The sequence below is a fragment of the Aspergillus vadensis genome (genome assembly GCF_003184925.1).
Source record: "Aspergillus vadensis CBS 113365 unplaced genomic scaffold BO88scaffold_14, whole genome shotgun sequence".
Taxonomy (NCBI): Eukaryota; Fungi; Ascomycota; class Eurotiomycetes; order Eurotiales; family Aspergillaceae; genus Aspergillus; species Aspergillus vadensis.
Genome location: NW_020292052.1, coordinates 729,795 through 757,082, shown reverse-complemented (window position 1 = coordinate 757,082; position 27,288 = coordinate 729,795). Strand labels below are relative to the sequence as shown.

The following is a 27,288-nucleotide window of genomic DNA, read 5'->3' as shown; positions in this document are numbered from 1 at the left end:
TCTTTGTCTGCCGAGGATCCGCGCGATATGTAGTTCCTTGCGTCATCGTAGAAATTTACCAGATACCCGTATAGGAGGTTAAATTAACGAGATTATTGGCGAATCTCGGTTCCGATAATTCCTGGCGTGAACTCCTGCAGGAACCCCCACCGGAAGGGCAATCGGAAAACGGCAACGAAGCTTTCGGGAATCGGTAAGTGGAGGGGATTGTCACCATTATAAACAAGAGATTGACAACACATACCACGTACTGCCTTCATATCAGACACCCTCCTTATAGCACTAAACACCGACCTGTCAGTCAATCGGTCAAAATGCCCCACCAAATCGGCGGTATCGACGTGACTTTTACGCCATCTAACCGCGGCTTTCACCACTACTGGACAGGTTTCCGTCCCTCCACGAAAGTCATTCTCCGGGAGGGGTGGCAACGCGAGCCAGGATTCCGTACATTGAGTGAGCCAATCATATGGGAAAAGGATGTTCCGATCACCATGCGAGACGGGACAACCCTGCGTGGTGATATTTTCCGCCCGCTGGCCAAAGATGGAGTTCCGCTACCCGCGCTTCTGCCGTGGAGTCCGTACGGGAAAACGGGAAGTGGTTCGTACCTCTCATTCTTCATTGCTCGAGAAATGAATCAAATCTAAATGGGTTCTTCCAGGCCACCATCAGACAACCAGCTTTACCTGGTTAGGCGTACCCAAAAGCTCCTTGAGCGGGCTCGAAAAGTTCGAGGCACCGGATCCAGCGGAGTGGTGTCCCCGTGGTTACGTCGTCGTTAATGTTGATGCACGGGGATGTTTCGATTCCGAGGGTGATATATTCATCTTCGGTACGCAGGAGGGTCGAGATGGGCACGACACCATCGAGTGGATTGCCGAGCAGTCTTGGTGCGATGGGAATGTGGCGCTTGTAGGAAATTCATGGCTGGCTATTACTCAGTGGTGAGTTACTCCAATCGCTAGGTTTACTTTTCTGCAAAGTGTACATGGGTTCGCATGGCTCACGATACGTCAGGTTTATTGCGGCTGAGAAGCCCCCGCATCTGAAGGCCATAGCTCCATGGGAAGGACTAGGCGATTTCTATCGTGAGAGTATCTGTCGTGGAGGCATTCCCAATACTATGTTCTGGGAGCTCCTCTTGAAGGAGTTCAATGGAAGAGCTCAAAGAGAGGATGTTGCTACAATGATCAAGAAGTATCCGTTCATGAATGCATATTGGGAAGACAAGAGACCTCGACTTCAAGATATCAAAATCCCTATGTATATCCTTGCTAGCTATTCAACAGGCTTGCACACTGAAGGGTCATTGCGCGCGTGGAAGTATGCAGGCTCCGATCAGAAATGGTAGGCCTTCAAGTACGATATGTGGTCTTACTATGCGACTGACTTTGTTTGTCAGGCTAAGGATTCATCCCACCCAGGAGTGGTTTGACATTTACCAGCCACTAGCTAACGACGATTTGCAACGCTTTTTGGACCACTTTCTTCTCGGAAAAAATAACGGCTGGCAGTTCACACCCAAGGTTCGCCTCTCTTTACTGAGATATAACAAGTCTCCGATCACTTTTCGCGCGGAAGACAGATACCCTCCTTCACGGGTGCAGTATAGAACATTCTATCTCGATGCGGGTGGGCAGAATGGAAGTGTTGCAGGGACATTGCTACCTGAACCACTCACCGATGACGCCTCTGCCTCCTATCAATCCGACATGTGGGAAGATGACGGGGCGCACTTTACCCTGACCTTTACTGAGACTACTGAATTGATAGGCAGCTCACAGGTTAGCCATATACCAGCTCGGGCAAGCATAGAGTTTCAGTCAAGCTAATAATTCCTAGGTCAAGCTCTACATGTCCTGTCAAGATTTGGATGACATGGACGTATACGTGATTATCCGGAAGCTAGATCGTGCTGGTAATGCATTGCTCAACTACAACATCCCCTTTGAGCATCAGAAACCTGGAACAACTCCCGACATGATCCCAGATGAAAATATCTACAAATATGTTGGACCAAGTGGACGGCTCCGGGCTTCTAAGCGAGCAGCCACAACCGAGGAGCCCGATATGCTTGAAAGTAGAAAGGAGAATCAAGAGCCGACAGAACTTTTCTTCCCTCATGACAAATCGGAAAAGATATCTTCTGGAGAGGTTGTGGAGCTCAGGATTCCCATTTGGGCTGGGGGTATTGTATTCGATGAAGGTGAGTCCTTGAGGTTGGAAATCAAGGGGCATGACCCCATTCTCCCCGAGTACCCAGCCTTGAGGAAGGGCCCAAAAAACCTTAATAGAGGCCGACATGTGGTGTATACTGGAGGAAAATATCCGTCATCTTTGATTGTTCCATTGACGAGCGTGTGATGGACGTGGATGAGTATGAATATGCTGCTATTGTCATTACCAGAGTAGGGTGTATGTCTTCGTTACAATCAGAATTAACAAGAATTCATTACTTCACTTGCAAGTTGTGCATAGCGAATTGTGCGTTGGAGGACATTATTTGCAGAGTGAGCTTTCAAAATTGTGTATTTCGCTGACGACAGCACACTCGCGCGTACAGTATTTGTGTCAGCCCTACCGGGCGTGTACTTACTGTTATGAAGAGAGTTCACATCACAGTATAGTAGTGTAATGTTCATATATTGCCTCCGCTCTCCACCACGGGCAGGGCCCTTCGAAGGCCCTTCGACCACGTTTTAGATGCACGAGCAGTCACCAACCCACGGGTAGCAACAGGCCACTCAAAAGTTCCGCAAAAGCAGGGAAGGGTTAACAAAGCACTGGAACCTGCCGTATCCTAACCTGACCTGGATGACGAAGTCTGAAATAGGAACAGAGGCATTTGGAGTAACCATGTTTTCCGAAACCGGAGTTTTAAGGTCTCGTCTTTCCAGTTTATGCTCAAAGAAACAATATTTGACTCAGCGCTAATAGCCCAATTAACAGCCCAGCGCTAGATGTTGTCTTGGATGATGCCGAAGAGGAGCATGTTTTGTAGCCCGCCGTACCTTTTTCTTCCAAGTCAGTTACTGCTCGCCACACTACTAACAAAGAGAGATGTGGAAACGAAGGGGTAAAGAAGAGGCGATTCGAGGGCGAAAGCTTTTAGGAGTAGATACCTGAAGCATAATAGCACATATTGTCGTAGCTCCACATACTGTCCGCCCATCGGGTGTAGTTGAACGTTCCATTACACGAAGAATGCGTGCATTCTAGGACTTGCGACGTCCAGTTATTAGAGACCCCATCCGCGTTCTCGCAAATGCATTTCAGATCGGAGCGGTCGGTGCTGGCGGCTAGGGTGGTGTAGTTGGTACCACAGGTCCCGTTGCTGACCAACTGTTGGAGATAGTCGGAATAGCAGGGTCGGTAACACGCCAAGAAATTGTCGATGAAGGCATCGAAAGAACAAGGAATGTAATCCATCGTCGGAGGAACAGCAAGCACGAACAAGAGGGGAAAAGAAGGGACAGGAAGGGATGATCGAAGAAGCAGAGGACACAAACGACGGACCTTCACCAGGACGGATAGCAAAATTTCTGCATCGCTGGTCCAGGCAATTCTTTATGATCATTTTTCAAGACACCATATTGGCAAAGTCTACGGAATTAGTATTAGTGCTAACTGCTAGCTTTCCTCTAGTATACCTCAGGTTAAAGTGAACCAAGGAAAAAGAAGTCTTTTGGGCTAAGTTCATGTGGGCCCCACTGGGATTGGAAGGTTCGGGTGAGCGAAGCTTGTTGCAGCCATTGCAGAGTCGATCGGAGGCATGAATAGAGTGAGGCAGACGGCGGGGGACATATCAGTGATTCATTATGATTGTCTAGACATACTATCTGGGTTCTAACCCTGGGACTATGAAGGGGATAGGGCCCTGTTAATCAGGGTCTCAGGGTCCGACAGTGTTCGGGATGAACGCTTTTGGATGTTCTCAACGTAGAAAAACCTGCTCAAAAAAAGGGGGAAGTTCGGCAAATCGGCAACAAAACCGGCCGCTCCGATCTGATCGGAGTTTTATCGATAACGGCCCTAATTTCCCCTTCAGGACAAAGGGGGGCTCTTGACATGCCATGTGGGATGGCGGCGCATAATAGCATAGAGTGTAGTGATCGTTAAGCACCATATAAGATTGAAACCTATAATAATGCATTACACAGTCCCTAAGTATGCGCTACATGTATCTGTCAGCTCTATATACTGACACGGTTAAAAAATGTTCTTGTAATTCATAGGTTTGAGGGGATCTTAGGCCATTGTGGTTTAATGAACCAGGAAAATCATGCCCGTGAAGGAGGTGGAGTTAGTGAGGGTGAATGATAATGCTGCGTAGGGTGAGTTGCAGGCAACGTCTTTCCCGCTTGACTGATCTACATCACCATCAATTATCGTTTGATCTCGAAACTCGCCATTCTGACTCTTTCATCCGCCAAGTCTCTCTTTATTGCCCTCGGGAGGGTGGACTTTCCGGGCACCTAAGAGTGTACTGCCCTCGACGGCTCGGCCCAGCTCCTCACCGAAGTACTGGGTGACCCCTATGGCCGGCTTCCGGGGACCTATTTCTATTATAGAATGAATTCATCGCCTATTTGTGATGTTGGTGAACGTAGTTCCTCCTTTTTGCTTGGGTCATCTCCTCTCCTCGGACCGGAGACGACGTGTTTGCTAACTAACTGGCTACAGGATTAAATCCTGTTCGGTCGGTGCGTTGACAGGAAGGGCGAGAGGAAAATTGCCAATCTGGTTGAGATCCTTCACACTCCCAAATTTTCTATGTTTGCTCGCCGATGCGATTAGCCGTCTTGTAGTATTAGGAGATTCATACGAAGCTGACCTAGTTGCTGACAGGGACGTTCCGCCAAGTGACAGGATTCAGCCGAACGGTCAAGGGCTAAGACAATGATTAATGCTTTTCTCTCCTGTGTGTACTATCCACGCTAGGTAGAGTTCAGAATTATGATTATCTGAAAATCTCATTTTGACTGACAGGGAGAGGTTTTGTTTCGTAGCAAAGGAGTGGGTTTATACAAGCATCGTTGACGAGGGGGGCAGTGCCGTGTTCAAGGAATCGGCCGCCGAACCCAAATTGACTCTGTGTACTACCCCGGAGCAATAGATATCCTGTTTCATGTAGAAATGGGGGAATAATATACAGCATTATCTCGAAAGCCTTTCAGAAGCATGTAAGCTACTCGTGCGAAAAAGGCTTAAAGTGTCTACGGATTATTGCTCTTAATGTGCAAACCAGCCATGATGTAGTTCGACCCTGACTCAGTCAGACTATCCAGGCTTTCCTACAAGCATATAGCCTTGAATTGACACCACTTACACACCTTGGTTGATAATCAGTACTACTTCGGAGGTCTTGTAGCTTAGTGCTTTGAGACAATGACAACGAATTTTCAAAAAGTCAAAATGTCAGACTTATTCATCACTGAACCTGTCTCTTCAGCAATGCCACAGCCTTGAACTTCAGGTTTAGGGACGATGAGTTCTTTGATATTGAGAGGTTATCTATAGGGGATTTCAATTGGAAATAATAGACTCGATCCTTCCGAGACTGTGAGACACGGTAAGCTGGTCTTCGCACAAGAAGTAGGAGTATCAAACAGGTAACGACTGCTTGTGGTCTTGTCATAAAGCAATCGACAAACTATGATATTGCAGCTACCAGCTTCCTCATCTAGATACAACCTTCTATTTTCAAATTGACTGAAGCAGGATGCGATACAGTGAGGTCACTCATGGCTAGAATAACCCACCAGGCTGCATAATACATCATTAAATCGTAGTGGATGAATTGAAGTTGTCTGTCATTTGATACGAGAAATTTCATCCACAACTGACACGACGCAGATCGTACGCTTACCTCAACCAAGGACTTCTCTCATAGTTCTTGCCAAGACAGTGTACTGTGATATCATCATAGTCATCTTCGTATAGCATCAACGCGACCCCTGCTCGGCTTGAATAACGACAACATATAAATCGCACAAGCGATCGGCCTGAGCTAATATTATTCGACCCGAATTTAATACACTCTAGACTAAAATATCTTAGCATACTTACCGCAGCGATGTTGTTTCCCATTCCCAAAACGACCCCCACTCCCACGGAGGGAGAGGTGAAGATCCCTTTGCTGTTCTTCGTTCAACGCATTCAACGGTATGATCTTTATTCGCGCATTCCTTTTCCATTGCATTGTTGCTGAATCAGGCATGTGTCAAGATTGATCTACGAGGTCCCCTCCGACGAAGAGGCCATGACTTTAGTGGATGACAACTACAGTTCCGATGCGTTGTTTGAGTAAGCAACCACTCTCCCACATCTCGCTACACACGACCTCTATACCACATATCTCCAGATTAATCCTGCACAAATAAACCCCAGAGAAAAGAAAGGAGTTACCAGTTATCTAATCTTGTACTGGTCCTCTTCCGCAATAGATGGAACTCCGAGCGACTGGACCTAGACGGGTTCAAGAAATTTGTCCAAGAGTGGCGCACTCGCTACACCTTTCTAGACTTCGAATTTCACGAAGCCGTTGCGACGCCTGATGTCAACGACGAAGAGGGACGTGGAGGCACGATCGGCTTCGCGCTGAAGGGACGCGTTGTGTCCAAGGATGACGGGAAGATGTATGGAGGGAAGGTCCAGTAAGTTGGGAAATTCTCCGCTTGTTATTCAGTGCATGGGGCTGATGTAGTGGGTTAGTGCTATCTTCAAGGTTGAATGGATTGGAGATCGTCGGGTCATCACCAGGAATGCTCAGGTCTTGCAGGGACCCTACGTGGTTGAGGATGAAAGATAAGATATCCGGTCACGGGGTACTTCCTCATATTGGACTGATGATGTTAGCCTGATGAGAGGGCATGGTTGGAAAGCCCTTCTATTTCATTGAGGACAAGTGCTATCTACCTCGAATTCATGTTTAGATTGCGCAGGGCCGGATTTGTGAAGGACTAGTTGTCATTCTATCACTCTCCGCGATATCTGTGGCCAATACTTTTGGATAGCTCATCCAATTGCCTATCAGGGCCCTAATTATGTGCTGACGCATCCGCCAATTTGAACAAGTAAACGGTAGCACCAATTCTTCCACGATGAGCACCTGTCAGGAATCAAACCTCTCGGTTGCGTATTACACAAATGAATCTATTTATCATGCATGAATTATGAGAAATAATAAAAAGAACAAATACAAAAACATACAACAGAAGGGATTCGCTGGTGGTCACCCACCCAACTACTAACCTCCCGGCGTGTGGCTTAAGTACGGCTGAGCGGACGGGAAGCCCTGTTTTCCACACCCTATGGTCGTATGTACTATCTAATTATTTTGGTCGACACATATTGGACTTTGGTCGACTGGAAGGTTCATGTTGTTCTAGGCTAATTCTACCAATTAACCCCGTTGGCTTCCGTGCCTACCAAGTCTTCGCAAATGTAGCACAAGAACAGGAAGAGAGGTGAAAATGAGCTGTATGCACTACATCGGGAAGTACCTTCTTGCTCAATAAGTTTGCTGGGATTTCTGCCAGGCTGGTTCCCGCGAGTTCGATTATCAGCGGTGTTGAGATTTTGGTTGATGGGGAGCGCTGCGTGTGAGATATATATTGCGAACGGGATATAGTGCGGCTAATAGCAAATTGGCAAAGACCCTGTACTTCACGAATGCCCAGACTATCCTCCTATCGCTCAGTGATTATTCAAAATTGTCTCTTTCGATTCTCTGTGTATGGATATCATTTTAGATGGCATGTTTGGTTGTGAAAATGTCCACTTATAAGATCCCTGTGGGTTCTTAAGTGTCCCTATAACACCTCACCAATGCACTGTAATCCGTACGAGAAAAAACATGAATAAAACTAATAGGCTCACTAGTAAGTTATTCAGGCTCCATGTTCGTCGAAGGAAGGTCATCGGGGGTGTTGGCTGTTACTTGCTGGATAAGCTCACATGCGTCATTCCTACGCCATATACTGCAACCCCGGTTCGCTATATCAGCTATCATCTTCCTCCCTCACCAACTCCAGCTTCATAGCCCCAACTACGTACAAATCATCTACCACTAACTCAAGCACACAACATGTCCCGTCGCACCACCATTCCCGAGCAGCCGCCCCGACCGTCCTCACTAGGGAGCTGCATCATCTACGGTTGCGGAGCCGGTCTGCTTGGCGTCGCTGCGTAAGTCCTATAACCACCGTATCACAAACAGCGACCAATAGCCTGACCACTTTATAGAATGACTGTCGGCGAAAAGATCGAGCAATACTTCACCGGCCGACCGAATTCATATGTTCCGGGTCACACTCTGGAGCGCCTTCTCCGACTCCCGGTTCGCCCCGATTCCGAGCGTTTCGGGTTGAACATGGCGATGCACTATGGACAGGGGGCGGCTGCGGGAATAATTAGAGCATTTATGAGCGCATACGGTGTTCGTGGGCCTTTCTCGGATTTCATGTTTGTTGCTATACGGCTTATGATCGATCAAACACTGGAGAATGTTACGGGTATTGGGGCGCTTCCATGGTAAGCCGGATTAGTCACACCATATGGCGTACCTTTTTGAGCTGGGACGCTAACTAGCTATAGGACCTGGCCTGTTAATGAGCAGGTTATCGATATTCTCCATAAGGGAGTGTTTGCGTTTGTGACGGGATACTTCACGGATAGGTGGCTACAAGGGTGATAATGTATGCAGGCCCGATGATTGGCGTGGAATTGGTGGATTTAAGACAACAGTCAGGATAGGCGCAGACGATAAGGCGACGGTTGATTTCATTGAGCCCCTATGATCAAGCCGTGAAGACCAGATTGCGCTCGAAAGGAAAAAATGGAATCGAAGCCGACGACCGGAACATATCTCCCCAGGGCACGGAATATGTCGTTCATGTCTCGCCACTGGGATTTTGGAAATCGAGGCATTGAGAACCTTTCAAATCACCTTCGGCTTCGGGGGACTATTCGCCTATCAACTTTGCCGCATGAGGTGGGCGAAAGGGACGTGTCGTGATCTCCGGTTTCCGTAGCTGCGCTCGTCGTATGGGCTGTCAGTGCTTTTGATGCTAACGAAAGTAGTCGCTTCGAAAGGATACAATACTTAAAAAAGCCCAAAAGTAATTTCTAGTGCTCAGAATTAAACATATTTCATGCTTAATAGATGTAGCATTGCAAACCAATACCTTCTTCGGCTAGCCATTATGAGACACCTCCGACAAGAGCAAGTTGAAACTCCAACCTCACGGCCACTCTGGTGTGCCAAATCGGTCGATGGGACCAAAGGCGTGATACAAGGGATCCAACCACCGATCCACAATCCACAGATACCCATTGGATGCTTTCACTTGAGTGACCAGACCTGCATTCATGATGAAGACGGCATCCTCTTCTTGGGTGACTGTGATATTCAGCCCCGTTACGTCGCTGGCTAGTGTGACCGGACTACTGAAATTTAGACCCGCAAAGGTATCGCCATCACTATCAAGCCAGCCATATTGCCACATCAGAGTATTAAATGGGCTTTTATATGGCGCGACAAGGGTATCTGTTCGAATTGAAGTTAGCCAATAGCTCCGTGATTTCATGATGTGAGAGAACTTACGAAATATGGGAAGGATAGTAGGCATCAAGTCGTAGGCCTCATTTTGTGGGGCCACGAAGAACTGCATACTGCCGGTCTGTTTCGACAACCGACGCAACGTATCTGGGGAGTTTTCAAATAGAATCTTCGAAGAGTTCACAAGGCGCGAGTCACTCTTCAGTAACTCTCCAATGGTCAGATCTGTTGTCTCACTTGTCGGTGCAATTGTCCGATTGCTAGGTCCACCACCATAAATCAGGAAAGGGTCAATGACCTGGTCAATTGCATGAATCAGACCATTGTCTGCAACAATATTTGCCGTCACTATGGCAGACTGATCGTCAATTTGTACAGTGCCATTTGCTGGAAGTGATGGAGTCAATATAGTAGCCCTGGACTGTTTTGGTCAGAACCCCGTTGTGGTATTGCTCGGTAGTATTAGACACCTGGAGTGAGGTAGAGATTCCTCCTGCACCCTCACTTTCAGATACCTTGACAAGATTGGAAGCTGTGAGACCAGCCTCGATGATGTGTGTGCGCAGGAGGGCCTCGGTTAAGGGGTAGGCTTCTTGGGTCATAAGGATATCAAAGATGGCGTCGGGCATCTTGGCCCATGCCTATGGATTTGACTGGTTAAAAGTTTTTCTGCAATACTCTGAAAAGGTGGATGAAGATCTTACATCGTTAGTGGGAGCAAGGAACGTGTAGTTACGTTTGTCTTCGTCGTAGTTGTAGCGTTTGAGAAACAATGGATTGATCTCTACAATACCACCGGTCAGGTTGTACACCTCGGCGTAGGTAGATAATTCGGGGATTTGCAGGAGGGTATCCATGAGGGGGGAGGCTGTAACCAGTTGAATAACAATTGCAGCTAATGCCGCGACGTTTAAAAAAATAGCCATGATATCTGAGTCGTTGACGCTGGGACAGGGCCAGAGGAAAACTGAGGTGATTCTGACTTCCATCAATACGGGATAGTGCTTGCCTTTTATATTCGTTGGTCTTCATCAGATTCACATACGACCTGGTCGGCTTGTTGTCGGAGAGGCTGCCGTCTACATAATACTGCTTATGTCCGAGGCGTCTCATTTCATCCGGACTACTGGTCGAACATAGAAAGCTTAGGCTGCCAAGGGCGAAGCTTGTCTTCGGTAATGAACCACAATCCCCGTGCTCATGTTGCGGGGTAGCCATCGAACACGGCTAGAAAAGCCGAAGTGCAGTATATCATATGGTGCTGACCTCCGCACCCACGCTGATTGTAAGACGTGAAGGCGTAGCAAACATTGTTATATCGTCGATGGCACTTTTTGGCCAATCGCGGGTTTGCTTCCACAGCCACACGTCTAGCCAATGTACGGCGCCCATCCGTATGACCATGCTTTGGGCACGTGTGATAAGCCACGTTTCACTAGTTGAAGCTAGCCTCGTCGTCTTACATGAACAAACGGGCTAAATCTTGACTGTATGTTGCTTGTTTGTGTGGCCCCGAAGCTCTTCGTTGTCTTTCCCACCAATCGGCTTCTTCCTGACTCTGCACTGTTAGCAGCACTACTGCATGATGCGAGACATCTCGAGTCAGCACGTCAAGGAGAAAAATCAGTAGTGAACTGAATAATAGGGGTAAACACCATATGTGATTACTGTGAGTAGCATGTCAATTGCAGGAGAGGGGACCCCGCTTCTGACAGGCGTCTCACTTGGGATACGTGAAATACTGATGTTAGGTTCCAAACCAAACTCCTATTACATGTCCAACATGCAGCTCAAACCGCACAAATACAAACGAAAGTGGCAGCTAAGATAGGCAAACGGTTAAAATTTATCAAGCCGCAGCAATCACCGTCGATACCACTTCCGCGTAACCCGAGTCCTTTGTATCTTCTTCTGTAGTTGGAATACCTCATAGAGAGTCGCCTCCGCTGTAGGAGGGCAGCCAGGGATATAAACGTCCACGGGAACAATGCGATCCACTCCCCGAACTATACTATAGCTATAGTGGTAATACCCTCCGCCGTTAGCACAACTCCCCATGCTAATGACCCATCTAGGCTCAGGCATCTGATCATAGCACTGCCTCAGTGCCGGAGCCATCTTGTTTGTCACGGTTCCCGCAACAATCATCACATCGGACTGTCGAGGAGAGGCTCGAAAGATGATACCGAGGCGATCCTGGTCGTATCGTGGCATGGACACATGCATCATTTCGATCGCACAACACGCTAGACCGAAGCTGAGGGGCCACAGGGATCCTTGACGGGCCCAGTTGACTATCTGATCAAATGTTGTACTTTGAAAAGTCAGCACAATGTTTTTTGGGGGTGATGAGCAGGTCGGACTGCTTACAGGACGTGCTCGGCCATGTTCATAGGTCGCTTCTCGGCTGAAAGAGCCGTAGAAGTTGAGGGAGCGCTCCCCTGATCTTGCTGTGGATTGGCAGTAGCCCTTAGATTTACTGAAGAGAATTGACAGCGAGTTAAAAGGCTAAATTCAGAAGGCATCACGAAAGTCGGACGCAAACGCGATCGGAGGCATTGGGATAAAGTCCCTATTAAGTCAGCAAGCCTTCTAAACTGCGAGGAACAACTAACCATTGCCGATATTGTATGATGAGCGAAATTTTGAAATATATCTCATGATGTCCTGGATAGTTGCTACCGACGGGGTCTCGAACATATTTCTCCTGGTCCCTGAGCCTCCGGAGGGGGGTATACATCGATGTGGATCATTTCCCGACTAGCATATGGGATTTCCCGACTAATCGGCACAGCGGAATAAGCAGGGTCAATGTATCCTTACGGCCTTTGTTGTCATAACGCACAAAAGCCCCGTAGATACGCACAGCAGATTTTCCAGTCTTGACAACCGCAAATCGACTCGGAATAACAGTATTGTTGGGGCGTATCAAGGTACGATTGAAAGAAGTAGTTTCAAGTGGTCTTTTGCCACTATCCCCACATCACTGCAGCCCTTCCCGCCGAACCTCCGCAAAAATTCCCCTCGCCGCTTCATGGCTCATGCACCAACTCTATCATGCCGTCGAAAGATCCACCCGTGCCACACAAGAGTGCATCGAGTACGCGAACTACTCGTGAAAGGAGTTCTGTGAGGTGTACTGTATGCCAGAAAGTTTTCTCCACCAAAAGCCACCTGCGTCGACATGAAGCGAGTCGTAAGAGACGCCGGTCCTCCATTCATCCTGGTAGCTAATCCCAGCTAGACGAACCATCGGAAAAGCTAATTTGCCCATTTTGTGGTGGTGCCTATCTCAGAAGGTATTCTTTTATCTTAGTTCATTAGTGGATGATTCACTCTGACTTGCTTCTGACCTCCAGGGACGTTCTACGTCGCCATCTTCAACGATGCGGGCACAAGGGAGACTACCAACCTCCCATTCAGGGAAAGCCAGGCAGAAAGCGAAAATCATGCAACGCCTGTGCTACAGCGCGGGTATCCTGTGATGGAGATCTGCCTTGCGAGGCCTGCTTACAAAAGGGCCTTAATTGCTCCTTCAGCCGCACTCACGAGCAGTCACCCAGATACCCCCAGGCTAGTCAAGGCACAACTGGTCAATTGCCTGATGATATCAATCCGTCAACGGAAAGGGATCCATGCCAGGGCCCCGCAAAGTTGTCAATACCGTTTCTCCTACATTATACAAATGTAGAGAATGAATCGAAGTACGAAAGCCTTCGTCTGCTGTCTCAATGTACGGGTGCGGATCCACAAGTCGGTTGTTGTGCTGTGGACCATCATCAACCAGGAAATTCATACTTCCTCACAGATCCTTGGGAAAGGTTGTTTCACTCTTTCATATGTACTGCTAACCTGGACCCACCATGCGACTCGCAATCCAGTGCGATCTACTCATTTGCTCATGCAGATCTTGAGAGCACTTCCGCCGAGCTCCTAGGACTACTCGCCTGCTCTGAGCACCAAGATGCACTGGGTCAGGAAATCCTGGGCATTGATACCACCAGACAACTATTCACTCCTGTTAACATCGCCAAGTTTATTAAAGCATTCTTCGACAATCCATTCCACACTCACTACATCAATTCAGCCGCATTCAGCTTGAACAAAGCCTCAAATCTTCTTGCTCTGACAATGGTGCTATTAGGGGCGGTTTACAGTAATCCTTACCGCTCAGATGATCTAACAACATACTCAAACATCACCGAACACTTAATCTTCGAAGGATCAGCTTTCAAGAAGTTGTTACAAGGAAATCGTGACATCCTCAATTCCCGTGGCACTTTAGAAACCCTCCAAGCTGCAATGCTTGTTGTTATACTGCAGTCCTATAAGGAAAATCCCGATAGCATACGACGCATTCGCTTGCAACGCATGCCGACTATCTTTACTGTTATCCGTATGCTCGACTTAAATAAGATTACGAATGACTGTATTCCTGGAGTTTCAGACTGGGACACATATCTTCACCGTGAAAGCCTTGTCAGGTGGGCGAAAGATCAACTTCCGAATTCCTCAATTCACTTGGACTTACATTATGTATCAGAGTCATGGCAGGCATCTACCTGCTCGACTGTTATTGTGTTATCTTCTTTCGCTATCCGACCCTTCTGAGACTCGATGAGATAGCTTTCGAAATACCACAACGGGATGATCTATTCCATGCCCACAACGCCGCTGAATGGGAGGAACTATCATCGAAGGATCAGAAGCCCTACGAACCATTACGATTGCGGACCGTTCTCCGCGACTTCATGAGGCCCGAAGGCCAACCTCCTCAACGCGGGCAATATTTTCCGAATACTATATTCGGGTCATTTCTTGTGGTTTCGGGTAAGGTTGCGACTCAAATCTGGCCATTTCTGGTTTTATACATCTGCAGGCTCCGACTTACATTATTTCAGCTATACAATGTGTATTATTTGACCTGTTAGCCCTGCACACGTTCATGGATGATATTCGAGTATTTGAACCGGTGGAACGTGCCTTGAATCGGTGGAAGACACACTGGGACTCAATGTGTCAAGGAATTGAACCAAGCACTGCCAGACGAGCTGGATTCATTATCCACGCTGCCGAATTCTGGTGTGTTGCCAAGGCTCTTGTAAAGCACCCATCTGCTGCGTGGCCTGAAGACAGTAAAGATACGTTGGATACGACACAAAGCTTTCGTCGTCTGGTCGACAGGTTGATGGCTGATGATGATACTGCAAAAGTAGTTTAGCACATTCTTGGAAAGGTCGCTTTTCGCTCGCCTTTGGCACATCCCATATCATATCAAAGAAGGGTATCTAGATAGCGGCTAGATTACTTTGCTATATACCTCCTGGGTATTTGTCAAAGTGTGACCTTTTAGGTACAACCTTTTCCCGATGTCGTACAAGGGATATCACCTTGCCTCATTTCCAGAACCCCTATGCCAAGCCTAGAAATCCAAATCATCTTTCGCTGTGTGAATGTAATTGAATGCCTCCTGAAAGTATATTATTTCCTTTGCCTTATCCTTGCTCTAGTCTCTAGTTTCTAACGTTAATTTGCTTACTTGATCGTCGTTGCTCTTTTTTTTTTTTTTTTTTTTTTTTTTTCTTTTTTTTGTTCCTGTGTTGTGGTGGGGGTAACATATGCTAGAACCCAATGATGATGATGCTTATTTCATCACCACACCTGGAACTTCGGTTTCAACTTACAGTATCTTAAGTTTTATATGTATCATTTCCATCAATTCAGAGACAAGCTCGTGGGATTAATCTAGACCGTTCTATGCCAATATCACTTCCTTCACAGCACGATTAGTTGGATTCCTCAAATCTCCCTTCGCGAAAAGTATTCCTATGCATACGATAGCGCACGACCCGCGAGCCGTCAGTCAAATCCTTGGTCACTGGACGAAGACTGTAGCCAAACACCCATGGCGACAGAACAAATCTGAGTAGATAATATATTACACCCAGCCCAAGAATGCCTAGGGCTACTACCGGACTAAGCCAGTAAGGAATACTCGATGTGCTCGAATTTGGCGGAACAAAAGGCATGACCAAGAGGAACTGGAAACCCGTCTCTGTTAGTATATTGATATATAAAAGCTTTGATAGCTAGCTAAAACTTACAACATTGGCCGCCAGGTAGAACACAATGACCGGCCATGGCGCAGTGTAGGACGACGACCACCCCTCTGACGGGGTGCATCGCAACTTCACCAGACCCACCGTAATGGCTGTCAACAGCGCGCACATGGGATACGAGGAAAGACCAACGACGAATGAAAAAGCATCCCCTGCTGGCGGAGCACAGATAAATAGAATCGTGACGCAGAGATGCACGAATAGTGCTGCGATCGGGGTCTTGAATGGTCGGTTCTGCATCATGATGTCTGGAAACGGAGTGATTCCGTCTTTCGCTAGCTCTTGCAGCAAGCGCGCTGGATCAAAGACTTTTAGCGCAACAGGTATATGGAATTAATGGGAAAATCAACTTACGGACGACAAAGGCGACTCCCAACAAGTGGCCGATAGCGGACAAAGCTACGAGAGCGGGTAGGGCTCGCGTTGCGGCTGTCTCGCCGAACACATTGCGGAATAGGCTGGCAGCAATCGTGACATTGGCTGATCTGAATTCTTCTTTGGACACACCAGCAAACTAATGGAATGAAAAAGAGAAATGAGTCACCCTGTCCTGAGTATACTTCACTTGGGGCCAAAACTTACATAAGCGACATTGGCAAGAACGTACAACACTGTGATGATCCCCATGGCGGAGGGGAGTGCAATGCGGAGAGTGCGTTCCGGGTTCTTTACCTCAGAGAGGACCGCATTCACGTTATCGTACCCTTGGTACGAGAATATCGCGTCCAGGAGAGCCGTACCGATGTCATACCCATTCTTCGAGGTGCCTTCAAAGGATGTCTTCAGGTCAAAGTTATGAGGGTTGGGGATGCGCCGATGCCCAGCCAAAGCCGCGAATCCAGTACACACGATAAACAGTAACGTGAAAAGCTTGACCATGCTCAGCAGGTCCTGCATTGCGCGCCCGAGCCGGGGAGCACAAGTGTGGACGCCAACAGCAAATGACACGGCCGCTATGGCTAGCCCTCGTTCCTTCCAGGTCGTCGAGGCTACCCCAGCAGCAGACAGGAGATACTCCGAAGCAGTGATCGCATTGCTTGCAGAAACCTGTAAGAACAAACAGAAGAAAAGATAGATGCAAGTCTGCATCTGCTTCGGAGAGAAGCATCGCTCAAGATACACCTTGATGCCTCCCGATCGAGGCATACCGCTGCCGAATTCCAGCATCACCAAGGCACCGCAGGTAGAGATGATACCGGCCACCACCCAGAGAATCAGCGACAATCCCACACTGCCAGACAGTTTGAAGATAGTTGAGGGCGTAGAGAAGATTCTACCCGCCGTTAGCAACTCTTAAGGTCTGGATAGGAGTGGCAGAGCGAATTGACGGAACGATGGATCTACCCAGCGCCAACTATCTTGTTGACAACCAGGGAGATGGCTCCCAGCACACCGATCTTGCGTTCTTGAAGTACATGGTTCTCGTTGACTGTGAGTCTCTCTCCGCCCTTGGGACTTTCATCGCGAGAGCGAGACGCATCCGTCTCGACTGTCACCTGGGAAATCGTGTCACGGCCCATCACGACGGAAAATCCAAATTCTCCAACCCATAAACTTTCGCCCGAGGCTAAACAGCTTATATGTCGAGTGATCTCGTGGAATCCTTGCGGCTTCCGTCCGAAATTCTCTCCAGCCGCCAAGGTGGCTAGTGCTAGTGGATGAGTTCAGCTGCAGGCATGATGGCGTTATTCCCAAAACCCCACTAGTGATCCGCAGGCTTATTAGCATCCGCCTCCCAGATATCCACCTTAAAAGAATAACCATTCTCTTTCTTTAGTACTCCAGGGCCCACTTCTAAGTTGGAGACAGCAGTGACGTGACCGCTGCTGATAATTCCGTGACTGCTGGCGCTGTTTTTACTGAGTCTGGACGCTCCTCAGAGCTCTAACATCTTCATATTCCTATTTGGTTACCTATGAAAGTGGGATGGTTAACGAGCGAGCCTTCCTAACCTTCTTGTGGCATGGCCTACTCGGCGAATATCCAATGCTACCAGCAAAAGATCGAGCAACATAATGACAATCCGATCGCGCACAACATATTGGTCCACGAGAGGTTGCAGCATGCAGTATCTGCTATCATGCGCGAAGTCCATCCCCGGTGATTGGTCATTAGAGTGATCTTCGGGGCATGGGGCTTATGGGGGGCAGGAAGACGAGACTAACAGGGCGGATGAGCACAGATTTGAACAGCGGCATTAATTGACAAGAAGCGTGGTACGCTGCAAATCGACATAAGTGTTCAGGTGCCAGAGCTCGTTATAATTACAGACGAATCAGTTCCTTGTCCTTCCTCCTTCTAACCGCAATCACCCCAGTCGGATCCGCCGCCAACATTGTCCCAAACACTACCGTTTCAGGCTTTTTCCCAACAACTTTGAAATCATATTTCAACAGAATGTGGCATAAAGCCAGCTTGATTTCGTTCGCCGCAAAGAATCGTCCCGGACATGCGTGTCGGCCCAGTCCGAAGCCCAAGTGATTCGGAGACGAGTTGGCAAAGGCTGCGGTGTGCTCGTAGCCAGGTTCGCTTCTGAGCTTGAGAAAGCGATCGGGGATAAAAGTCTCAGGGTCAGGATAGTACTTCTCGTCCCATTGTCGGAGGCAAGGGACAATGATCTTGCAGTCTTTCGGGATGATGGTGCCGTCGGATAAGATGACAGGTGCCTCGGCCATGCGGCGCATGGAGACTTGGTGGTGAGTAAGTTAGCTTAAGGGCACTTCATACCATGACCATCAAGAACGCGTCAAGGCAAATCAGAGTGAACAAGGGCCACTTATATGATAAAGGGGTGAGAAAAGAAAGACTAAGCGATGCCATACCGCTGCTGATTGGCTTCAAGCGCTGACTCTCCTTCAACACACTATCCATTAATCTTAGCTTGGCCAACGAGGACCTTTCCCAACCATTCTTGAAGACAGATCTAATCTCGTCTCGCAGTGTTTCAATAAGCTCTTCCCGCCCGTCTAAGTCGTACAATACCTGGGTAAGCATATCGGAGCTGGTGTGCACAGCCGCACTGGAAAGCAACAACTGTGCAGAGACAGGATTATACTGTCTTCCATTCGCAACGTCCTCCAACCACTCTATTGTATCTTCATAGCGTTCTGGATCTCGCCCTTCCTGCTTTGCGATGGCTTTGGCTTTTCGACGTTCCTCTATAACCGGCTCGATGATGCTTCGAGCTTCTCGTATATCGGCACGAAGCCTTCGACAAGATGGCTGGAACCTGGACGCCAAGGGGCGCAGAAAGCGAGGATATATGCGCAGTTCGAAGGTTGCTTGGAATAGATCGATGGAGTAGTCGACGGAAATCCGTAACCATTTGGGGTTGTGGCAAAACTTATCGCCTAGAAAGACTCGGGAGCTGATTTGAGCGATGATCTTGAGCATCGTTCGGCTCAGGGGGATTTCATGCCATTCTGGCAGTTGTCAGTTTCATCGTGACATACAAAAAGTGGTAAGCAGGGTGAATACTACCGGAGTCATCAGTCCAATGTTCCTGCAGTGCGACCGTTGCCTCCTGAGACAATACCTCATTCAGATCCTCTGTTATGGTCAGTTGCTGATACTCCACAGCTATGGGACAGATGCCCACCTAAGTTCCTTCGGGTCAACTTTGTCTTCAAGGTAGTCTGAAAGATCTCATCATCCTCCAAAGCTTGCATCTGTTGCTCGAACCCAGGAACATTGACATGCATGTCCTCTATTAGGGTCTTGCGAAGGCTCAGTGTTTTTGAGTTGCGGATCTCGTCGGCGTATTTGGGGTCCAGGACCATCATGACCCCATTTTCAGTGACGATGCTGAATGCACTTGCCTTGAGATGGTCAACCAATAATTGATCGCTCCAAATCAGGAATTTCCTACCTTTTTCAGTCCAGCCTTGAGCAGATCCTGTGCGTTTGTGATGAAACGTTTCTTAGCGAGCAAGTCGATAAACTCAAATCGTCTCTTTGCATTGATCAGCGGCAGTCCGTTCTGTGAGACCTGTGTATCCCTCCATTGGAGGAGAAAGATGAAGACAAGGGAAAGCAGGATGATCGAAGTGCCTAGGCCAAGAGGGTTGCCATGCTCTTTGGCGTCGACATTGGGTTCCATGACGGGCGCGATTTGGAATAATTCAACCGGTTGTGCTACATTAGAAGGGTGAGGGGAGGGCACTAGAAGTTCAATTTATAATCGCTGCAGTCTGAGCGAGCGCTCTTTTCAGGTCGGTCCGGTATCATCGCCATTGTCGAGACACCCGATGTTTGCCATGTATATTCTGCCTACAACTTCTCAGTCATTAGTCTCACACATTCCGGTGTTGCTTCGAATAAAAAGGTATCATGTGTGCATTAATCGAGCTCGGAGGGATTTCTCGGCGTCTCTTCGACCATACTCGCGGTCTGTGTGCACGATGTGGAATCAAACATGCAGGAGGCTTTTGATAGGAAGCATGGCACATAGACGGCCACGATCCAGCTGAATTTCTGCCAAGAAGATACTCGTCAGATGCAAAATGATATCAAGGTACTAGATTCTCAGTCCACGCGATAACGATTATTTGCTTTCCAGTCCAGTTTGCGATGGGCGTATGCAGGTAGAGTCATCTCCATGATCATGTTCCCACTTTGCAATGAGAGCTGAAGGGAATTGAGATCAGTGAAATTTTCGTGTTTTTGTGACTTTTATGTACAGTGTAGCAGCATGTATCCATCGCTTTTGATAGCGTGAATCGGTCCACGTGCTCTTTTTGATATTTTGCCTACCGGGTATTTCTGGCAAGGAATATTAGCTTATTCATGCAACGCCTTTCACCGAACTAGCCCGGCTAGCTCAATCGGTAGAGCGTGAGACTCTTAATCTCAAGGCTGCGGGTTCGAGCCCCGCGTTGGGCTTTCTTTTTTATTAATTTTCGGCCCTCTTGCTCCGGAAAACCCAAGTTTCAAGCAGCACTGAAATCTTTCTTTCTGATAATCTCTTGTTCGCCTGTTCATTTCAGTAGGCTGACAAGACCATTTCCTTTTCTTTTCAAGGAAAAGGAAACATCTACGGACCGCTGATAGTAATTGCTCAAACATAAGCTTCGCAAACAGCAAAATGAAACCCCCCTAGTCTAAATAAACTATTGAGCTTCTTCTGCTACGTTACATTTTTTGTTCATTCTCCTGGCCACCATCGTCAATAACCACAGTCTCCGTTAACCACACAATACTTCATCTACTAACCATTTGTAGTGGTGCCTACGAAGTTCGCCAACATAAAGCTCTGCCCATGCCACTGAATGCATTTGTGGCCATATGAGCTGAGATGATGTTACCGAGCAGACATGTTCACAAGTACTAAGCCCGAGTGTAGGCGGTCGCAAAGCGATCAATCATACTCAAATTGTCACACTTAATAAAGCTGCACCTGGGCCCATACTATTACGTAGCAATCTGTTTCAAGATGATTCCATACATTATATCAGCATCAGTCAGACCTCAGGACCCGACCGCCTCCCGAATAATTTGCAACAAGCTCTCACTACCTCTCTCCGCCTCCCCATCATCACCCGTAGGAAGTCTCTGCGAAGCAAAGGCCAGAAACACCGCCTCCCAGTGCCCATCAGAGAACTTGAACAACAACCCACCATCCGAGTAGATCCCATTGTCATACTTGGGCAGACTGCCCTGATTCATATGAATGTTATGAATTCCAGATCCGAACGAAGCGCCGAAAATATAGGCAGTGGCTTTTTCATCATTGATAGCCGCCTGAATGATGGGCTCTAGCTTATCCAGAATGTCATTGTCAGGTCCGTCGATGTCGTGCTTGAGGACCTCGCCGGCAAGAATGTTCACAAGGCCTTTTGTGCGGTAGTAGTCAAGTCCCTCCAGGTCGTTGTGACTCGGTGTATAGTGATTATAGCGGAAGTGGCGGTGTTCATGGTGGCGATGTTGAGTGCCATTATTATGGTTATTGTTGGGATCCTGAATTAGATGGAAGCCCAGCTCCAGGGTGTCGAGCTTGTCGGTCATCGGATGGGTGAAGTCTTTATCAACCCAATATACCAGACGAGATTCTTTGCCGCTGGATTTGACATTGATGGCAGCAGTTCGCTTGCCGGACGAGTCGTCTCTGAAGTAGAGGTAGATGTGCGGCGTGGGTTGGCCACGGCCCTCGGCGTAGTAGTCAAATGGGCGACAAGCCCAGACACCGTAGTGGGGGACAGGCATAATAATTTGGTACTCGCGAATTGTTCTGATGTGTATTTCAGTTACCTGAGTCGTCACTTAAGATTAGTAGTAATGCTACTGCCATGATGCAGGTTCAGATCGTTGCTACTTTTGCCTTCCCCGTGTCGCTATTTATACTCAGCATTTTTTCACCGGAGTAAGTGGGGGTTCATCATAATTATGGCGTAAAAAGCAAGCTCTCGGCGAAGTAGTATGTCTCCTAGCTCTCGTATTCCAACCTGTTAGAAGGGAAGATCTGTGGTGTAGACTAATCGAGACCGACCGCGACCCGAGGGCCAGATGCCGACCGTGCGAGCTGCACTTCGGATCCGGCGGGGTGAGCGGGGCGTAGACCCACATACAGATTTAAGCTTCCGAGCGCTAGTCCAGGGTTGGTAGGGGCCCCACTAAGCTAGTATTGTGACAGTACCGATAAATGTCCGGCATCTACTTTGCTTCACTCATACAAATTAGGTGCACCAAGTCTTGTGTGTTACTTTAGCACCAATATGTGATGAGGACTTTGCTCTCTCAACACATAGTGGCTTAGAGAAACTGGATAGACTTTTGGAGACCATAATGGGGAATGCAATATCCTGAGTCTCATGCTGGGTACTGATCCATACCAATATGAGGCCAACACAACGCTTACCCCATAAGCCTCCTATCACAGTAGCCTTTGTTTAACCTCTATGTTTATGGAAAGAAAAATAAGAGGTATGTGGGATGATCCGCTCGGCCGTCTGTGACTCGGGAGGAGCCGTGTAGTAATGCGCTGCTACTACTGCATGATGACCTTGGCATGCCCCGATTCACGATGACGGCCCCTCTAGAAGAAAAGTGAGCATACAGTGAATGCAAACACGCACAGAATTTATGCCCAAAGAGACGGGAACTGCAGCTTCCACTGACATTTTATACTCTGCTTCACACTGGTCATTCACTACACTTCAGTTCCACATATAAACACTGTCATTGATCCAGCTTTGCTGTCACCACCACTTCTACACCCCGTTTGCGACACCCCGTCTGCTACACCCCGTCTCCCGCACCTTGTTTACTGCACCCCGTTTGCAACTACCGTTTCACTAAAACCAAATCACCCACGAGTATCCGTCACAATGAGTCACTTGCGCCCGTCAGGTATACTGCCACAAAACAAGGCGCCTGACTACGAGATCCGACTCCTTCTCGAACCAGCCGAAATCTTCACCCCAAGCATTGAACTAAAAGCCGATGTCCAATCTACCTTCAACATGCAGCCGAGCCCGATCATGGAGGTCATAGAATTCCTTGACACCCCAACCAAGGAAATTTTCGGGGCCGGCTGGAGCGTTAGCGCCCGCAAAGCTCAAGGCGACAGCAATGTCGAGTTTACGTACAGACATCACTACCCAATCATGAACAGCGATATCGATAGCATCCTCACCCACGCCAATATGCAGGGTTTCAACAATGAGCCCACTGGTGACAGTCGGGAGTTCAAGGCACAAGTTGATTGGGGTTACGAACAAAAGATGCTCTCAATGACCAGCAAGAAGAAGCTAGAGGGATGCCTACCCGACGAACTGGAATTCTTCAAAGCAGACACTTTGCGGCAGCTGCTAATCACGAAAGCGCCTAACAAGTTCAAACATTGGAAACTTCATGACTGGGGTACTTACGCGTTGCAGCGGTCGGTCATCCATGGCCCGATTCATGTTGATCGCTACTCCGGGTCGTGGGATGGTAAGCCGATCGGCCTTGAGGTTTGGCACATGGTGAATTCCTTGGCTGAGAGAACTGACTACATCGTCGAGGTTTCCTTTAAGACGAACAATCGTGCCTCGGCCTGGTCTAAGCAGAGGAAGTTGGTTGATGAGATGAAGAGCAAAGGCTGGCTAGTTGTCGACGATGAGGATTTGGTCAAGACGGGTGCCATATTGGATGCCTACGCTTTTTGATCTGGCAACTGTGTTGGAGATGATTCAAAGCCAACCCTTGTTGAGGTGATGAAGGAGCGAAGTGATGAATTTGAATCTAGGCATTCCATAAATCACAAACGAGCGAGGTTTCGGATCCTTTTATTGCTCTTAGCAGGATGGACGTTCTGAATTTTGCACTGGCATCTAATATCTCTTTTCTTATGATTTACTTCTCTTTCCTTTTTTTTTCTTTCTCTTTCTGATTAGTCTACAATGGGCTTCGTCAGACACAAAGTATCGGCGAGCCCCGTATCTAAAATGTTGTCCCTTTGCTAGCCTACAGCATCACTGGGATGTGATGTGCTAGTTACAACGATGGGATGTCTTTCTTCTTCGCTGTAGTCTACACCGTCGCAAATATCTGCCATTCAATGGATTAATGGAAGTGGATGTTCTTATACATTATCTCTTTCTGGGTACGGATACCATCCTAATTCTGCTACAGTAAGCTAAAATAATTAATCTGATCACATACAATCTTCCTATTGATGTGATATGTCCCCCCGTAGCTAATGTGAAGGTAACCCATGAGGTGCCACGTAACCAGCTTATGCTCCGAACCACTATCCATAGATGAGTTTTACCTTCGGCTGAGTTTCCCACACGGATGGAGCTAGTCTGGACCACGGTTCGAATGAGTTGGGTACAGTTTTGGGGTTTGATAGGATGATATATACGAGGTCAGAAGACCGCGAACCTTAACTTTAGAGTTCCTTGGCGTTTGTTGAATGGAAACTTCATGGGAAGGAACTTTGGTACCTAATTCCTACACCATCCGGGTCAGCCCAAGTAACTTTAATCATCGTAGGGAGTTGATCTGCGTGTATATACACAATTTGGCCGGCGGAATAGTTCCAAATCAGAAATATCGAATTGTGAGATCACTTACAACAACAGATGAGCGAAATACATAAGCCGAGTTCCTCTGGGAGGCCTCATGATCCCATAGACCAACACGTAAAAGAAAGAGAAGAAGAAAAAAAAAAGAGGCGACACTTTTCAGAGTCTAAGACAAGGTCCCGATACGGATCGAACGCGGGACCCTCCCACAGAGTGCCATGTAAGGCCCGACGCGAAAGGTCAACCGCTAGACCACCCAGGTTTGTCCTACTGTGGGGTTTCCAGATCTTGTAGATATTGGAGGTGACTGGGCTAGAATAGGGGGATGTAATTTACCATTGCATTACGTGGAATACGTGGAATAATACATGTTGGGACATTCACTGCAGCCAGAGTCACCTGATCCTTTGGCTTGGAATGTGAGTTGAGGACAGAGAGATATGATATAAGGGAGGCACAAAGTATATGTTCTGGGAAGGGGTTGATGTGCCTCATTTACATCTATCGAATCCTTGGGTGTGATAGGAGCGGCGTTGTTGCTACTCAATACTATAGGCAACCTAGAGCACTCTGGCATTTGCAGACGTTGATACTTGTTTACTTGAGCGTGATCAATCAATCGAGCATAAATTACAGATCGACCTCTTCAACCGGGGGCCTTTGCTACCAGATTAACGTCAGTTCCATGGCAGTGGTTATATTGACGTTAGCTGAGAAGCCGCGTAGATGGTGTAGAGCTCCCAATGCTTACTCGGCGTTGAAATGGTGGCGTGCAACTCGTGGGATCCAGGAAACGGCTAATGCATGCCTCCGAGAGAGGGATCTGTTGGCATCGTACCGGATAACCCAGCTTGCTTGAAGTCTAATATTACTTCCCAGGTAAGGTGTGATTCGCCAACTTCGGAATTTCATGTCGCCAATAAGTGGGCAATCTTTTCGGAGCTTCTCAGTTGAATAATGGTTACATCGCTTGAAACTAGTGATCCTCCCACGGAATTTGAAAAGAATTAGCATTAGGACTTCAGCTGCACGGACACCCTGTATAACTTGGGATGGTAAGGAGCGCAGTAACCCATGGGCATGCAGTCTAAATCTTCCGGGCCGTGCGGAAGTTATATCCGCGCGCAGCACAGTTTCCCGTTGCCAAGGAGATCCTTACGCACATAGCTAATTTCAGCGGCATCTAAAGTGGTTATTCCATCAAGCCTTGAAGCGAGAACAGCCAATCGTGAGGAGGTGTCGGGGATCCTAACGGGGGGAAGCAGGGTTGGCATGTGCGGGATCTCTCCTCCACCACGCTGCAGAATGCCTTCCCAGACCAAACCAATGTTGTCGTGCGCGACTTCGATGTCGCCCGAAGCGCAATGAATGGATTCCGAGGTAGCGAACCTCACCGCTGTAGTTACAACCTCGTATGCGGCTGCAGTGAATAATAAGGAGCTGGCAAGCCGACAGGTTCCGATCGGGGTTATGACGCTAAGTGTTGATCTTTGGTCTGGTTTACTGGCTGCCGAATCAACGATCCATTGATGCGGAGAAGATAGTGTATGAGGGGTAATTGAGCTATTTATAGTGCCCTAGATACGTTCAGTTAGTAGAATCCAGTTATTCCTTCGCCTAGCCCGTTTCCCAAGAAAGGTAGTGCATAAATGTCTTGGATAGAGCAAATCATATTCTCTAAAGCACGAAACTACCCTAAAGTACATGCATCAAACCTGCATATCACCTCCGAACCCCTCCGGCGCCAACTCACCCAATGCGTCATACGAAGCTACTCCACTTGCTGTTATAATCCCCCGATACCTTAAAACTTACTCGCCCTCTCCTTCCCTTAGACTTTCTTTCTAAACACCGAACACGCCCAAAATGCCCACCAGAAAAACCCACCCCGTCACCCACCACCGCCAAGCCATCACATCACTCCCCCCGGAATCCTTCCCGAACCCCGCCCACGGGCACCTAACATGGCGCACCCTCCTCTCCTCCCCTCAAACCCCGACTTCTGACATGTGTGCCGGCTTAGCAGTCTGCCCTCCGCGCACAGGCCATCTTTTTCGTCACCGCCATACCCAAGCGGAGATATACTATATTACTTCGGGATCGGGACATGTATTTATTGATGGGAATGAGTATGAGGTTTTTGCGGGCACGGTCGTGTTTATTCCCGGGGATGCCGAACATGGGGTTGTTAATCGGGGCGGGGAGCCGTTGGAGTGGTTTTATGTCTTTCCGACGGGGTCGTTTGGGGATGTGGTTTATCGGTTTGAGGAGGGGATGGGGGTGATGGAGGGGCAGGGGAGGGTGAGGGCTAAGATATAGGGGTTGAGATTAGACTGTGGTCTAATTCTTTGGGGCGTGATTTTTTTTTTTTTTTTTTTTTTTTTTTTTTTTTTTGGGGGGAAGGAGGGGGGGTCATTTTAGGTTTTTTTTTTGAAAATGTTATCTTTTTTTTTTTTTTTTATTTTAGAGAGTACTCTCTTCTATAATATAATTATATACTATCTGTTCTGGAGGTTCATAGGCCGGAGGGGAGTTGGGATTCGATTATTGAGATCGGATTTGTGGTGACGAATGGACATGCTTAGATGCATGTCGCTGG

General features: G+C 47.9%; 12 protein-coding genes and 1 non-coding gene across 13 annotated transcripts; 7 read left to right on the top strand and 6 right to left on the bottom strand.

Moving 5' to 3' along the window:
• The first annotated feature begins 418 nt into the window (after positions 1 to 418).
• On the top strand, positions 419 to 2,396 carry BO88DRAFT_405771 (CocE/NonD family hydrolase). Its single transcript, XM_025706971.1, has 5 exons — positions 419 to 603; positions 665 to 947; positions 1,021 to 1,350; positions 1,406 to 1,787; positions 1,846 to 2,396. Exons 1-5 carry the CDS (start codon positions 495 to 497, stop codon positions 2,365 to 2,367), a joined length of 1,626 nt encoding a protein of 541 aa, XP_025562145.1. The 5' UTR covers positions 419 to 494; the 3' UTR covers positions 2,368 to 2,396.
• A 549-nt stretch (positions 2,397 to 2,945) lies between these two features.
• Positions 2,946 to 3,432, bottom strand: BO88DRAFT_426445 (uncharacterized protein; the record flags this gene model as incomplete). The annotated part of the gene is made up of 3 exons (XM_025708904.1): positions 2,946 to 3,014; positions 3,049 to 3,050; positions 3,126 to 3,432. 3 exons carry the CDS (start codon positions 3,430 to 3,432, stop codon positions 2,946 to 2,948), a joined length of 378 nt encoding a protein of 125 aa, XP_025562144.1.
• A 2,647-nt stretch (positions 3,433 to 6,079) lies between these two features.
• Positions 6,080 to 6,814, top strand: BO88DRAFT_342776 (uncharacterized protein; the record flags this gene model as incomplete). Its single annotated transcript, XM_025703154.1, has 4 exons — positions 6,080 to 6,168; positions 6,220 to 6,309; positions 6,450 to 6,659; positions 6,718 to 6,814. The coding sequence occupies 4 exons, from the start codon at positions 6,080 to 6,082 to the stop codon at positions 6,812 to 6,814; spliced, it is 486 nt and encodes a 161-aa protein (XP_025562143.1).
• A 1,234-nt stretch (positions 6,815 to 8,048) lies between these two features.
• On the top strand, positions 8,049 to 9,141 carry BO88DRAFT_444586 (uncharacterized protein). The gene is made up of 3 exons (XM_025710118.1): positions 8,049 to 8,193; positions 8,251 to 8,538; positions 8,602 to 9,141. Exons 1-3 carry the CDS (start codon positions 8,093 to 8,095, stop codon positions 8,696 to 8,698), a joined length of 486 nt encoding a protein of 161 aa, XP_025562142.1. The 5' UTR covers positions 8,049 to 8,092; the 3' UTR covers positions 8,699 to 9,141.
• A 107-nt stretch (positions 9,142 to 9,248) lies between these two features.
• BO88DRAFT_464457 (fasciclin domain-containing protein) lies at positions 9,249 to 10,491 on the bottom strand (the record flags this gene model as incomplete). The annotated part of the gene is made up of 4 exons (XM_025711319.1): positions 9,249 to 9,553; positions 9,611 to 9,913; positions 9,942 to 10,206; positions 10,270 to 10,491. The coding sequence occupies 4 exons, from the start codon at positions 10,489 to 10,491 to the stop codon at positions 9,249 to 9,251; spliced, it is 1,095 nt and encodes a 364-aa protein (XP_025562141.1).
• A 937-nt stretch (positions 10,492 to 11,428) lies between these two features.
• On the bottom strand, positions 11,429 to 12,251 carry BO88DRAFT_390552 (NuoB/complex I 20 kDa subunit family protein; the record flags this gene model as incomplete). The annotated part of the gene is made up of 3 exons (XM_025704957.1): positions 12,181 to 12,251; positions 11,936 to 12,137; positions 11,429 to 11,879 (listed from the first exon to the last, which is right to left on the bottom strand). The coding sequence occupies exons 1-3, from the start codon at positions 12,224 to 12,226 to the stop codon at positions 11,429 to 11,431; spliced, it is 699 nt and encodes a 232-aa protein (XP_025562140.1). The 5' UTR covers positions 12,227 to 12,251.
• Positions 12,252 to 12,749: 498 nt separating this feature from the next.
• BO88DRAFT_426440 (Zn(II)2Cys6 transcription factor) lies at positions 12,750 to 14,786 on the top strand (the record flags this gene model as incomplete). Its single annotated transcript, XM_025708903.1, has 5 exons — positions 12,750 to 12,761; positions 12,806 to 12,864; positions 12,925 to 14,049; positions 14,109 to 14,395; positions 14,467 to 14,786. 5 exons carry the CDS (start codon positions 12,750 to 12,752, stop codon positions 14,784 to 14,786), a joined length of 1,803 nt encoding a protein of 600 aa, XP_025562139.1.
• A 565-nt stretch (positions 14,787 to 15,351) lies between these two features.
• On the bottom strand, positions 15,352 to 17,204 carry BO88DRAFT_454631 (methionine permease; the record flags this gene model as incomplete). Its single annotated transcript, XM_025710811.1, has 5 exons — positions 15,352 to 15,606; positions 15,670 to 15,980; positions 16,039 to 16,198; positions 16,267 to 16,957; positions 17,029 to 17,204. The coding sequence occupies 5 exons, from the start codon at positions 17,202 to 17,204 to the stop codon at positions 15,352 to 15,354; spliced, it is 1,593 nt and encodes a 530-aa protein (XP_025562138.1).
• Positions 17,205 to 17,948: 744 nt separating this feature from the next.
• Positions 17,949 to 19,783, bottom strand: BO88DRAFT_488797 (cytochrome P450; the record flags this gene model as incomplete). The annotated part of the gene is made up of 5 exons (XM_025712641.1): positions 17,949 to 18,373; positions 18,507 to 19,106; positions 19,165 to 19,233; positions 19,283 to 19,502; positions 19,553 to 19,783. 5 exons carry the CDS (start codon positions 19,781 to 19,783, stop codon positions 17,949 to 17,951), a joined length of 1,545 nt encoding a protein of 514 aa, XP_025562137.1.
• Positions 19,784 to 20,492: 709 nt separating this feature from the next.
• On the top strand, positions 20,493 to 20,565 carry BO88DRAFT_t162. Its single transcript has one exon. It is a non-coding gene; the product is annotated as a tRNA-Lys (tRNA).
• Positions 20,566 to 21,029: 464 nt separating this feature from the next.
• Positions 21,030 to 21,999, bottom strand: BO88DRAFT_405767 (YukJ family protein). The gene has a single exon (XM_025706970.1). It carries the CDS (start codon positions 21,883 to 21,885, stop codon positions 21,151 to 21,153), a length of 735 nt encoding a protein of 244 aa, XP_025562136.1. The 5' UTR covers positions 21,886 to 21,999; the 3' UTR covers positions 21,030 to 21,150.
• Positions 22,000 to 23,006: 1,007 nt separating this feature from the next.
• BO88DRAFT_464453 (fibronectin type III domain protein) lies at positions 23,007 to 23,828 on the top strand (the record flags this gene model as incomplete). Its single annotated transcript, XM_025711318.1, has 1 exon — positions 23,007 to 23,828. One exon carries the CDS (start codon positions 23,007 to 23,009, stop codon positions 23,826 to 23,828), a length of 822 nt encoding a protein of 273 aa, XP_025562135.1.
• Positions 23,829 to 26,548: 2,720 nt separating this feature from the next.
• BO88DRAFT_444581 (cupin domain-containing protein) lies at positions 26,549 to 27,008 on the top strand (the record flags this gene model as incomplete). The annotated part of the gene is made up of 1 exon (XM_025710117.1): positions 26,549 to 27,008. Exon 1 carries the CDS (start codon positions 26,556 to 26,558, stop codon positions 27,006 to 27,008), a length of 453 nt encoding a protein of 150 aa, XP_025562134.1. The 5' UTR covers positions 26,549 to 26,555.
• Between the last annotated feature and the right edge of the window lie 280 nt (positions 27,009 to 27,288).

Bases quoted from the DNA above. Each gene is read 5' to 3' on its own strand.
- BO88DRAFT_405771 (XM_025706971.1), top strand. From the start codon at position 495: ATGCGAGACGGGACAACCCTGCGTGGTGATATTTTCCGCCCGCTGGCC. The intron at 948-1,020 runs GTGAGTTACTCC...ACGATACGTCAG, and splicing joins TGGCTGGCTATTACTCAGTG to GTTTATTGCGGCTGAGAAGC. The intron at 1,788-1,845 runs GTTAGCCATATA...AATAATTCCTAG, and splicing joins AATTGATAGGCAGCTCACAG to GTCAAGCTCTACATGTCCTG.
- BO88DRAFT_405767 (XM_025706970.1), bottom strand. From the start codon at position 21,885: ATGCCTGTCCCCCACTACGGTGTCTGGGCTTGTCGCCCATTTGACTAC.
- BO88DRAFT_444586 (XM_025710118.1), top strand. From the start codon at position 8,093: ATGTCCCGTCGCACCACCATTCCCGAGCAGCCGCCCCGACCGTCCTCA. The intron at 8,194-8,250 runs GTAAGTCCTATA...ACCACTTTATAG, and splicing joins GGTCTGCTTGGCGTCGCTGC to AATGACTGTCGGCGAAAAGA. The intron at 8,539-8,601 runs GTAAGCCGGATT...AACTAGCTATAG, and splicing joins GGTATTGGGGCGCTTCCATG to GACCTGGCCTGTTAATGAGC.